The 12,828-nt window shown below is 53.7% G+C and overlaps 1 protein-coding gene across 1 annotated transcript in view; it reads left to right on the forward strand.

Moving 5' to 3' along the window:
- The first annotated feature begins 905 nt into the window (after positions 1 to 905).
- The window catches only part of CACNB1 (calcium voltage-gated channel auxiliary subunit beta 1), a 19,399-nt gene continuing 7,476 nt past the window's right edge, over positions 906 to 12,828 (forward strand). Inside the window, exons 1-11 of the mRNA XM_039873634.1 lie at positions 906 to 1,205; positions 3,656 to 3,742; positions 6,812 to 6,931; positions 7,690 to 7,812; positions 8,494 to 8,630; positions 8,855 to 8,931; positions 9,332 to 9,486; positions 10,617 to 10,697; positions 11,143 to 11,201; positions 11,372 to 11,481; positions 11,632 to 11,783. Coding sequence (XP_039729568.1) covers positions 1,122 to 1,205; positions 3,656 to 3,742; positions 6,812 to 6,931; positions 7,690 to 7,812; positions 8,494 to 8,630; positions 8,855 to 8,931; positions 9,332 to 9,486; positions 10,617 to 10,697; positions 11,143 to 11,201; positions 11,372 to 11,481; positions 11,632 to 11,783 — 1,185 coding nt within the window. The 5' untranslated portion in view covers positions 906 to 1,121. The remainder of the gene's footprint in view (positions 1,206 to 3,655; positions 3,743 to 6,811; positions 6,932 to 7,689; positions 7,813 to 8,493; positions 8,631 to 8,854; positions 8,932 to 9,331; positions 9,487 to 10,616; positions 10,698 to 11,142; positions 11,202 to 11,371; positions 11,482 to 11,631; positions 11,784 to 12,828) is intronic.

The raw sequence follows: 12,828 nt of genomic DNA on the forward strand, positions 1-12,828 counted from the left end.
CCTATTTTATACAAAAGATTTAGTGATTTGTCCAGGGTCACCTGACCAGAGAGAGCCCTTCTCTCTCATCCACCCCAAATTGGCATAATCCCCTACTTCTTTTCTCTCCACAGATCACTTTAGGTCCAGGTCTTGGATATCTGTCCCCAAATCAAGGATGAAGGAGCAATTCTAGGTCAAAGGTCATTAGATTTGATTTTAGTCAGTCTCGCCTATCTCAGCTCCGCATTTCTTCCTCCTCTTTTTTCTCTCTTCCAAGGTACAAGGACCTCACCCAGCTTCACTCCTGGCCTTTTGGAAAGGCCTGAGGGATACTAGTGACTAAGGCAAAAGGATTCTTGAGTCCCTGGGATTTCTTGTTGCAGTCTCTGGCTGGGAATTCCTTTGGACACACTTCCCATCCCAGCCTCGGCCTCCTGCCCTTCGACACGAAGTTAAAGGGGAAGGGGCCTTTCTGTTTGGTTCAAGAAGGCCTGGGATCACACAGGGGAGAAAGGAGTTAAAACTGGGTCCCAAGATCACCAGGTCCGGGAAGTTCTGATGGGCCAAGCTGGAATGGAACGGAGACCCGTTAGGAAGAACGCTTTGGGACGGAAAGGGGGCGCGGTGCCAGTCATGCTAGTCTGAGATACACCTCCATTAGCGCTTGGCATACCCTGGTCAACCGCCCCCAGTCCCAAGGAGAGTTTCTACTTCCCACCCCCGCCCTGGCAGAGTGGGCCGCCCTCACCGCAGGACAGTCGGAGGCTAGCGCGTGCCGGGCTCCAGAGCCAGGAGGGGCGTGACTTCCTTCGGCCACCCTCCCATTGTCTGTGCGGAGCCAGCGGAGGGGCTGCGGGGGGCGGGGCCGGGGCGGGCGGAGGGAGGGAGGAAGGAGGGGTTGGAGGGGAGCGGAGCAGGCGGGGGGAGATGCTGAGCCTTCAGGGGCGGAGGAGGAGGCGGCGGCAGCAGAAGAGAGAGCTGGAGAAGGGAGGGAAGGCAGGAAGAGGGCAACCGCAGGCCGGGCCAGGTGGCTGGATCCGGTGTTGGCTGCGCCGCTCTGCTCTCAGTTCCGACGGCCTCTTAGGCGCTAAGGGCGCCCGGCTGGGCCGGGCCAGCGGCCGGAGGGGAGGCTCCTCTCCATGGTCCAGAAGACCAGCATGTCCCGGGGCCCTTACCCACCCTCCCAAGAGATTCCTATGGAGGTCTTCGACCCCAGCCCACAGGTGAGGTGTGGTGGCCGGGCCAAGGGAAGGGGGCTCCTCCTGCGGACCTTGTGGGGTTGGCTTTGTGGGCGCTGGGGAGGAAGGGGTTATGCGCCCGGTACGGAGGGAAGAGGGCGTCTGTGCACCCCCGTCCCTGCAGGTTCATGATTGATGGGCGCTTGGCCTGGAGTTAGGCTGCGGTTTTGCGGAGTGGGGAGGGGGAGCTCGGGCCGCTTGTCACCCTCGGCTCCTCGTTTCCCCCGCGTTCAGGGTTCCTGATGCTTAGATACCGGCTCCTTTGGGTTGAGAGTGGGGGTATCCCGGGGTTGAGGGAGGCTAGAGAGCGAGCTCAGGCTAAGGGGGCGACGCAGAGCACGCTCAGGGGCGCAGGGCGGGGGTGGGTGGGGCGGGGGTGGCACTGGGAGATGGCCGAAGCGATAGTCAGAGGGCGGCGCCAGCAGGCCTTCAGAGCCGCAGATTCTGGTCCTGGAGTGGGGAAGGGGCCAGGCCTCCATTCCAGCCACCTCGGCTACACCCCTATATTGGACCAACTCCTCTGCCCCAACACCCATGTTATCTCTCCCCACCCCTTACCCCCAGCCTCGGAAAAACGCCTCCAAAGTTTGGAAAGTTGGATGGATGCCAACTCACGGTTCTGGAGGGGAAGAAGCTGTGTTACCTGGGAGAGGAGGTCTGCCGCCTCACCCCTCCTCACACTTTTCCTGTGCCCATGGATTACCCCCAGAAAGGGTTTTTCTTGGGTGTCGTGGGTGCCCTTAGATTGATCAGCAGGATCTAGGGTGGTCCTGCCAGGGGATTTCTGTGGGATATGTTCTCTCATCTGGCAACACCCCAGGGCTGGGATAACATTAACTATTTTCTTGCCGTGGCCAGCCTGGAGCAACTGTAACCACCATGATAATGTGGTTCAAGGGAATGTGTGTGCATGGCTTGGGGGAGGTCAGGTCAGACCTAAAAATACCTTCCTTCTCCACCCCAGGCCCCTTGGAGCCTGGGAGGCAGCTGACTGGGGCCTTTCTTTCAGCTGTTCCTTGTCCCTCTGGTTGCCACTCCCTTTTCTCAGCCTGGGGTGGTGGTTGTGGTGGTGGTGGTGTGAGAGTCTGGAACTCAGTGGAGAATCCTCAAGTTCATGGGGATCCTTAATCCTAGAGTTTGGGTATATGTCTAGTTTGAAGAGGGGAATGAGAAGGAGGATTCTGGGGTTCCCGGGTGCCCTTCTCTCCCATCTACCCATCCTTCTTGCACTCAGGTTCAAGGAACCAGAGCCCCTAGTCTGGTGGTTGCTTATCTACCTTCTTTGGTAAAGAAACTCTAGGATGCAGGCTAGGGCAGGGGCTTGGAGAGCCTGAAGCCTCACTCATCACCCGCTTCTCTGGACTGTCCTGGGCCAATGTGTGTATGTGAGTTGGGGAGGGCAAAGAAACAGCCCCCTTTATAGACGTCCTGGAAATACCTGAATGTGTGGCTGCTTGAGTGGTCAGGCAGTGTCCATTCCAGCCAAATCAGGAGCCTAGCCAGTGAGACTGAGCCAGCCTACCCCAGGGATCTCTGGGGGCTGTGTTCTAGGCCATGTCTTGGGGCACAGCCAAGGGGCATTTAGATTGATGCAGCCTGGAAGGTACCATGGGAACAGGATGTAGGCAGTGGCAGCTGCGGGTTAGAGGGTAGGTTCTTGATCTCTCTTGCCCCCTTGGGGAGGAGTATGATCACAGTGACTGTGAGGAGGGGGCCGAGAAAAAGTCCTGCTTTTTCTCACCCCCCTCTCCAGTAGCTAAATCTGCCCCATGGCAGTGCGCCGGGATTGGGGTTAGATGTTTACTTTCCAAATACCTTTCCACACCCCCTCCCTGGAAATCTAGTTTTGGGTCTCCAAGTGCTGAGAGCTGCCACTACCCTCCCCACTCTGAGAAAAAGGAAAGCAAGAGTTGGGCATGAGAAAAGCCAAACTGGGCCCCCTTGGCAGTTGGTGATTCCTCTTCTCCCTGGGGGCCACGGGCACATTCAGCGCCCCCTCTGCTCCAGCTGTGGGGGAAGGGGGAACTTTCCCCAGCTCTCTCCGTCTGCCCCCCCACCCAGCACTGCAGGCAGCCTCTCCCTTCCCCCAGGCCTCTGCAGCCTGCCCAGCATCTTAATTAGCTTTGCTGTCTAATGAGCCTCCAGCTACTAAGCGCCTTCCCCTCACCCCTTACCAGCTTCTCTGGCTTGGTTTGGGGGTTTCTGTGTGTACTTTCTAGGGCTCTCTTGCACTGTCCCCCACTCCATGGCTGTGGTCCGGGCCTTCCCTCCTCTTGAGGCTGTACCATATCAGGAAGAAGATGGGGGGTCTGTTCAGATCAGGATCAGGGAATGATATTGCCAAGGCTTGGCTATAGTTCTGGGCTTGATGGGATGGATGAAGGTTGGGAAAGGGCCTTTCTGATTTCACTCTTGTTCCTTCCTGGCTTCTCCAGGGCAAATACAGCAAGAGGAAAGGGCGGTTCAAAAGGTCGGATGGGAGCACATCCTCAGATACAACATCCAACAGCTTTGTCCGCCAGGTAATGGGGAGGCTGAGAGGAGGGAGGTGGCTGGTTGATGGACCCCAGCACTGGGAAGCTGGGTCTGAGGCTTTCTCCAGACACCTTCCTCCATGTCATTTGTCATTTGCCCGAAACCACACATCACCTTGACACCCCATGACCTGTCCTACATATCATGCCAGCTGCACCCACTCCCTCAGCCCTTGCCCAGCCCCTCCCCCAGCACCAGGCACCAGCCCCTGCTGCCTGCCTGCGTCATCTCATTCAGGGACAGCCTGGCCTGCCTCCTTCTAGCTTGCTTCAGGCTGTCACCCACTCCCCCTGCCGGCTGTCTGCTTCCATGTCCTCCCCCAGAATCTGTGACAGCATGGGGTAAAGGCAGGTCCTAAGAAATGAGGAGCCAGGACATTTGAGTCCCTGGAGCCCTAGTTAGGCATGGGTCAGGGAAATGTCCTCCTCACATCCAGATATGACTGTTCTTTAGTATGCACAGAGCAAGCGAGTTGAGGGAGGCAGGGTAGAGACAGGAGGGAGTTGACTTTAAAGAGAACTTTAGCCCAGAAGCCCTGACTGAAGGCGGGGGTGGGGGGTGTTACTGAATAGCTTTCTGGGGTCTTCTGTGCTCAGTCAGGAAGATGCCATTCTCATCTCTATTCTAATTCTCAACCCCAGGCCATCTCAGGCTCAGGGAGAGGCAGTGAGAGAGGCATGTGGTTGCTATGACTACAGAGCATCTCAACAAAGCCTGGTACCCAAAAAAGGCATGAAGGGCTTGGGATCAGACAAGGAAAAGAAGTATGTTGAAGAGAAAAATGGGCAGGGCACATGAGGGCAGAGACAGTAGCGAGGAGGAGCCCCATGGAGGTTAAGCCCCCCTTGGGCCAGGAGAGAGAGAGTGGTGCCAGGCAGATCCACCACAGATTGGAGTGAGGCCCTTCTTTTTGATTCCTCTATATCCAAAGCACTTGACAAACCACAGGCCTGACTTAAGAGGGTCAGGAAAGGAACCTTTTATCCCAGTGTCTCCTAAGTGTACAAACAGGAAGTCCTCTTTTCAATCTATCCCTCATCCCTCCTGTTGCAGGACTGGGCCAGGGCCGGCGTTAGGAAGAATGATGCTGTACTTAGGGTAACCCCTCTTGACAGAAAAGGGCCTTGGTTCCCTTAGTGTTTGGCAGTGCAAGTGTCAGACCCCAGCCTCCAATCCTTCCTCATCTCAACTCCCTAGCTCTGACTACCCCCAGTAGGCGGTGGGGAGTGAGGGGGGTGCAGTCCTTGCCACATCTCTGAGCTAAATATACCCAGCAGTTTGCACATGTAGCAACTCTGCTTGTAACCTGAGCCCCCTCGGGGAACAGGCAGTTTGGGCCACCTCCTAGGCCAGCAGGACCAGGCACTGAGGGCGCTGGGATGGAGGCGCTCAGCCGGACCCTCGTGGTGGTGAGCTGGGGATGGGGAGGGGTGGGTGGGAACAACCCCTCAGGAAAGCTGGTGGGGGGGACCTTCATTCCAGCTTGTCTCCTTGCCTTCTCACTGTTTCCCTGCCTCTCACCATTCCTGATATGTCTGTGTGCATGCATGCGTGTGTATGCGTGTGCGTGTGCGTATGTGTGCATGTGTATGTTGGGTTAGTAAGTGCATCTCTGCCACACTATCTCTGGGCCTGTTTCGTTGGCTCTCTACACGTCTGTTTCCCTGATGCTGGGTGCTCCTATCAGGAGGGGTAAAAAAGTGATAGGTTAGCTGGTTTTCACTCTCCTTCCTTTATGTCTCTTTGTCTCTCCTCCAGCTTCAATTGACCTCACCCCCACCTCCAGTCTTTTCTCTTAAGAGTCTCCTATTTTCATGATTTGGCTGGAAAAAGGATGGGCAACTGCCCTAGTTAATGACCAGGGCCCTCCAGGGAAGGTGGGACATTGTTTTCTATCTCAGGTCCCCTCCATACCAAGTTAATGGGCATTTCTGGCTAAATGACCATTTCATGCCCTCAGAAAAGAACCCCCCCATCTCTGCAGTCCTGTTCTTTCATACGTCACCACCCTCCCCTCATAGCAACAGCACTGCTGCACAGTGACACAAATCCACATTTACTGGCTCGTGCCCTCAAGTGTTGCACACCCTCAGGGACACTGACACCCAGGGTGCCCCTTGTGTGCTCTCATGTGTATCTGTCTGTATTCAATTATGCATATCCAGCACATACCATGAAACGCACCCTCCTAAACACACTTGAAGTTGCACATCCAAGCACACCCATGAGTAAGCATGTTCATTCACACTTCGGGTCTAGACAGGCTGTGTGTCTCGCACATGTGCCTGCATCCCTGAAGGAATTGTGCTCTGAGATGGTCAGTGTGGTCAAGGCTAGCTTCCTGGTACACTCAGACTTCTGAGCTGGCCTTAACCCTGGCACCGGTAGCCCTAGAACTGGGGAAGGGCCTGCCCCATGTTCTGCTCTTAACTTGCCTCTTCTGCCTGTACCGCCCCAGGAATCTTGGACTCTCTTTTGTGCCTTATGAGAGTCCGAAGGTTGGTACTCCCCTGATTCTGGCAGAGGAGGTAGGATTCTCTCTTTCCTTACCCTTGAGCAGAAGATAGCATAATTTTTGATGATCCCATCATACCGAGCGGGCTGCCCACTGCCAACAGTGCAGAAAGCTCAGGGCTATGCTGGTGGCTACGGTCCCTGGAGGGACCCACTGGGCTTCTGCTGAGTCTATCTCAGCCGGTGTCGGGGGCAGGAGAGGGAAGGAGGAGCAGGAAGTGGAGACTTGTCCCTGGCACTTCTCTCCTGAGCTTTGCCCCTATCAGGTTCCCACCCCTCCCTGGGCCCCAAGCAGCTGTCCTTGGACCTGCCTTAACCCCTGGCTTGCTGCTATCACCCTTCATAGGGCCACACTCTTCCTGGGGGCCTACAAACCTCCGTCTATACTTCTTCTCATTTAATATCACCTTCTCCTAGCCCTGTGGCATCATGCTGGCCTGGCTGGGCTTGAGGCATCCATGATGGGTGGCACCTACATGCCTTCTGAGGCCCAGGAGCTGAGGAAGCAGCATTGGCCCTGAGCTGGCCCTGTCTGTTTTCAGGGCTCAGCGGAGTCCTACACTAGCCGTCCATCGGACTCTGATGTGTCTCTGGAAGAGGACCGGGAAGCCTTAAGGAAGGAGGCAGAGCGCCAGGCATTAGCCCAGCTCGAGAAAGCCAAGGTGAGAAAAAAGAGGGGGCTGTGCTGGCCTATTTTCCCCACCCCAGGCCTTAGAGACAGCCTGGACAGACCCAGGGTCAAGTCCTGGCCCAGCCAGTTCCTAGCTGGTGTACCCCTGGGCCTCAATATGCCTGTCTTTCACCTGTAAAATGTGGGCTATAGCACCTGCCTCCTTATACAGTATAATCAGTGTCTAATACTGTTTTCACACATAATAGGAGCTTGAGAAATGCTAAAAATTTACGTTTCTTACTGGAGTCAAGCTTCCTAGGCTGACTCTTACTAGCTGTGTGATCCTAGGCAAGTCACTTAACCTTTCTGAATTTAATCTCTTCATTCATTAAAATGAAGAGAAGAATATTTCATAGAGTTTTTCTGATAAGTAAATGAGATAATGCATGTGAAACATGTACACAGTATTTGGCACACTAAACAGTGGCTTCTATCATCATCATCATCATCATTATTATTATTAATGTTGTTGTTGTTATTATTATTCCTCTGGGTGTCATTCTGGGTACCCCACCACTAATACTAATCATTCCCCAGTGTACTCTCCACCCCGAGAGGGCTAAATTTTTTATTTTTTATTGTGTAATTTAGCATACATAGCAAAAAACTGCATAAACCATTCGATGTAACTTTTAATGAATAATTTACAAAACAAACCTCCACGTAATCACCACCCCAATCAGGAAGTTGTGCATTACACTATCATTTAATCCTCTGATTGTCATCCTCCCTGTGTGCCTCCTCTAGACCAAGCCGGTGGCATTTGCTGTGCGGACAAATGTCGGCTACAACCCGTCTCCAGGGGATGAGGTGCCTGTGCAGGGAGTGGCCATCACCTTCGAGCCCAAGGACTTCCTGCACATCAAAGAGGTGGAGAGAGTGCTTGGCATCTGGAGGGAGGGCAGGGTAATGGGTGCCAGCAGAGGGGCAGCCAAGCTGTAGTGGGAAAAAGACTTTTGAGCCAATCTGGGCTGAGTCTGCTGTGCGACCTTAGACAAATCTCTCCACCTCTCCGAGCCTCTAATTTTTCATTGGTAAAAATGGGGTGGTAATGTCTAGGTCACAAGGTAGTTGGGCAGGGTTATGATGAGGCCTCTTTTTTTTTTTATGTTAAGTATATATATACATTTATTTGTAAAACGACATTAAAAAATTAGTATGATTTGGTGAATTTGACTTCTCCAGGAAGCTATACATGCTGATGAGGCCTCTTAAGTGGAGTGACAGTTTTCCAGGCTCATGTAGGTACCAGCATTTACTTCTCTCCCTGCCATTCCAGGGCAGGGTGGACACGTGTAGAGAGGAAGGACTTGGAACAGGGATGTGCTGGGCGTGGGGCTCCGTGGCCCAAGAGAATGCTGGTCCTGGAGTTGTCCTGAGAATTGGGGGCTGTACTCAGAGGCTGGAGCCAGGGACTGGGCTCTTTGAGGGTGCCATCCCCTGGGCAGGATAGGCAAGTCTGGGAGTGGTTTCCCCTGGAAAGTGGCTGCTGGCTTGCACCTCCGATTTCCCTCTTGGTCTCTCCCACCCACCTGCCGTTGTTGTTTGCAGAAATACAATAATGACTGGTGGATCGGGCGACTGGTGAAGGAGGGCTGTGAGGTTGGCTTCATCCCTAGCCCTGTCAAACTGGACAGCCTGCGTCTGCTGCAGGAACAGAAGCTGCGCCAGAACCGCCTCAGCTCCAGGTGTCTGGCTGGGGGCGGGGCACTGCCAACCCTGGGAAAGGCCATCCTAGCCAGGACTAGGCCTCAGGGGTTGACCTATTACCTAGAGGGCACAGATTTGCCTGTGGCATCACCAGTTGGGGCTGGAGAATCTTGGGGCAGGGCAGCATGTGAGAGAACAAGATTCCCCCACCTTCACACCCACCCCTTTGCTCACAGCTCCATTTGCCTCTCTTCCCACACAGCAAATCAGGTGATAACTCCAGTTCCAGTCTGGGAGACGTGGTGACTGGCACCCGCCGCCCCACGCCCCCTGCCAGTGGTAAGAGCTGCCACCTCCCCAGAGAGTGGGGGGGAGCTCCTGGGTGGGGTAGTCTCCCCACTGCCTTTCCTCTCCTTTCCCTGAAGTAGGGAGCACCCCAATCTTGAGTCTTCCCAACACATCCTGTGGTCCTCTCTCCATGAAGAGTAGGACACCCCACAACTGGGCCTGTGAGCGCCCATCCTCTCATGTCTCTCCTCTCCCATTTCTTCAGTAGCTCCATCTCTCTGCCTGACTCCCCTACCCGTACCCCCCATTCATTTCTCCCAGCCCTGTTCCATTCACCTCTTCTTTCTTTTTTCCCCATCCCATCCCTGCGTTTTGTATTTGTGTCTCCACGTCCATCTCACTCCTCCCCACCTCGCCTCTCTCCTCCCTCTCTTCTGACTCTCCGGTCCAGGTAATGAAATGACTAACTTAGCATTTGAACTAGACCCCCTAGAGTTAGAGGATGAGGAGGCAGAGCTTGGGGAGCACTGCGGCTCTGCCAAGACTAGTGTTAGCAGTGTCACCACCCCGCCACCCCATGGCAAACGCATCCCCTTCTTTAAGAAGGTAATTCTTACTGGGTTCTTAAAAGAGGGGAGGGGGTCAGGGCCCAGCTTTTTGGTAGGGGAGAGGGCTGGAATGGGTTCAGATGTGGTACCAGCCTGATTCCGTGGAGATTAAGGCTTCCTGCTGAGGAGGAGGGAGGGGTAGGATGGCACAGAGGACAGGCACATCCATTTCTACACATAACCCCACCCTGGCCCACTCTGCAGGAAGGAATGGTGCTTGCAGTCGAAGCACCCCTTCCCTTGGAAGGCTGCCTCCCCCGTCACACACACACACTGGAAGCGGGGTCTGGTGATAATGAAAACTGACCTTTCCCCTTGCTACCCGGTAGAATATTCCACATTTGTCCTCTACCCCTGCATGTGAAGGGGAGAGTGAAATGGTGACCTTTCTTTGCCCTTTTCGGATTCCATGGGACTAGGGTGGGCATGTGGGGATCTACTGGCTGCAGAGCAGGATAGTTAAGGGAACCCTTAAAATGGACTGGTTGGCCTGTACTGGGGGCAGGAGATAGGCACCAAATTAGGGGCTGTCACCCTTCTCAGCTCTTTTTCAAGACAAAGAAAGGGGGTCTTAGTATGTCCGAATATTCCCAAGTTCACTAGACTATCAGTCCTGCTCCCAGCCCTGATCCGGGGCCATCTCTGACTCCCCCTTGGCATGGGGTCCCACCCCCTCTCTGGCTCTGTCTGTCACTAACACGCATGCCCTGTTATCTCTCCTCGTCTGCCCGCTTTCCCTCCCTCTCTTGTCCTGGCTCTTTCCTTGCCTTCTGCCCCTGCCTGGGTGCTTCCTTCCTCCTTCTCCCCTCCCTCCCCTCTGGCAACCCTCTGGACTCCAGCCAAACAGAAGCAAAGTCGTGAGTATCACAGCTTTTCTGTGTCTCCTCTCCACCCCTCTGGGACAGCTTAAGGGGACTCCTCTAACACCTATCATTCCATATCTGCCCTTATTTCCCCCCCCACCTTTCCTGGTTCTCCCTGGCCATCCCTCCCCACCCCCACCCTGATCCCCACATCTGGGCTCTGGGACCAGGGGGAGGAAAGGATGCATGGGGGAGCCTGGAGGCTGGGAGAGAGGGGCTAATGCCATCTCCACTTTGGGGTTTCCCCTCCCTGCTTCCCCTCCAGACAGAGCATGTGCCCCCCTATGACGTGGTGCCTTCCATGAGGCCCATCATCCTGGTGGGACCATCGCTCAAGGGCTATGAGGTAGGTGCCCCTAGAAGGGAGAGGACCCAGAGGGACCCAGGTCTCCAGGGAGGCTCCAAAAAGGGGTTCAGATGCCAGAGTGGTCCCCTAGAAGGACCCAGGTTCCCAGGGTGTCTTCCTTGGAAGGCTACAGACCTTCAGAGAAATTCCCCAAAGGGTCCAACCCACAGGGAGACCTACTCAGAAGGGTCTAGTCCCTCCCAACCCTACCCCCTATAAGAGTCCTCCCAGAGATACCACCTAGAAAGAAGGACCTTTGGAATCAGAGAGCCCATTGGAGGTCCCTCAGACTCAGAAGCACCTCCCCTTCCTGGCCAGGGGCCCATTTATCTCAGGAATTTAAGAAAAAAATGGAACGTGAGGGTGCAAATACCCATCAGCCCACTCTTTCTGAGTGGCTTTAAATGTCTGACTTTTCCTCCTCCACGCCAACCACCACCCTCAGGTTACAGACATGATGCAGAAAGCTTTATTTGACTTCTTGAAGCATCGGTTTGATGGCAGGTAAGACCCTGGGAGCTAGCTTCCCACTCCCACTGTGGTCCTCTGCTGCTGGGATGGGCAGGATCTTGGGACACTTGGGACTGAGGGATAGGAGGCAGTCTTGGAGCCTGGGGAGTGGGCAGGACATCCTCACCCACCCTGACCCCTGAATCCCTTTGCCCCGTCCCCAGGATCTCCATCACTCGTGTTACAGCAGACATTTCCCTGGCTAAGCGTTCAGTCCTCAACAACCCCAGCAAACACATCATCATCGAGCGCTCCAACACACGCTCCAGCCTGGGTGAGCTCACCCCTCACACCCCCTCTCTGGGGCCAGATGTGGGAGGGGAGAGAGGGTGGGGAGGGCATCTCCAGAAGTATTCTCTCTACCCACTGGGTCCTGGAGGGACTCCCTTACATTCCCCCTTCCCTATGACTCCATGTCCCCTAGCTGAGGTTCAGAGTGAGATCGAGCGAATCTTCGAGCTGGCACGGACCCTTCAGTTGGTTGCTTTGGACGCTGACACCATCAACCACCCTGCCCAGCTTTCCAAGACCTCACTGGCCCCCATCATTGTTTACATCAAGATCACCTCTCCCAAGGTGGGTGCAGGAACCTGACCCTAATGGGGACAGGAGCGCTCAGGAGTCAACCTGCCTGTTTAAATCCCAGCTACTGCTTACTAATCATGTGACAGTCTCTCCGGCCTGACTTTTCTTCTCTGTAAAACGCCCATCGCATGGATATTGTGAAGATTTAACCTAATGTAAATACTTAGCATTTAGTAAAGGGTCTGGTGTAATGTACCTCATCACGTATTAGCTATCAATATTATATAATTAATAATATAAGTATTATTATTAGAGTCATGCTGGCCAATCCCCTGTCTCCACTCTGCTTGACCTCCCATCTTTGGTCCTGAAAACAAAGAATTATGAGCTTGTTACGCCAGTGTCACCCAGCTACTTGACAGTTGGGAGGTCTTTCCTGTCTTTTGATTTCAGCTCTTTTTGCTTCACTGTTCTCATTTGGACTTTGAAAGAGATGAAATTTGTAGGAGGGTTGATTGACTTCTTTGTCATATCGTAGCCCCTTTAGCTTTCCTCCTAAGGTATTAGTGGGAGTTTGAGGAACATGGAGGGTGAGTTCAGGCGACAGATTTGAAGTTAGAAGACAGCATGGGGTTCCAGTCCTAGCTCTGGTTTTTGGCTTATTAATTAATTAGATTTTGTTGTGTGTGTGTGTGTTTTTTTTTTTTTTTTTTTTTTTTGTAGTGATTGAAACTGAGGCCTCTTATCCTCAGTTTCTTCGGCTATAGAATGGGGATTATAAATTCCTCTCTGGGCTGTTGTTGAGAGGATTCGAGGTAATGGTGTAAAGAGCCCAGAATTCTGCTTCATGATGGCAACTAGAGGTGTTATCATCCATGATAGCACCCTGTGAACCGAGCACCAGTTACTTAACCATGACCTTTCTGAGTCCTAAGTTTTTAATGAGCAGAAAGGGGATGATAGGATCTAAGTACTTCTTGAGGTCATTGAAAGGAACAAATGAGATACTGGATACAAAAATACTTTGTGAACTAGAAAGTCATAGATACATCCGTTTCCCCCATGGAAGAACAGATTGAGGTTAAGGGTAGGGACT

This window comes from Pteropus medius, unplaced genomic scaffold, assembly GCF_902729225.1.
Source record: "Pteropus medius unplaced genomic scaffold, Ma_sr-lr_union100, whole genome shotgun sequence".
Classification (NCBI taxonomy): domain Eukaryota; kingdom Metazoa; phylum Chordata; class Mammalia; order Chiroptera; family Pteropodidae; genus Pteropus; species Pteropus medius.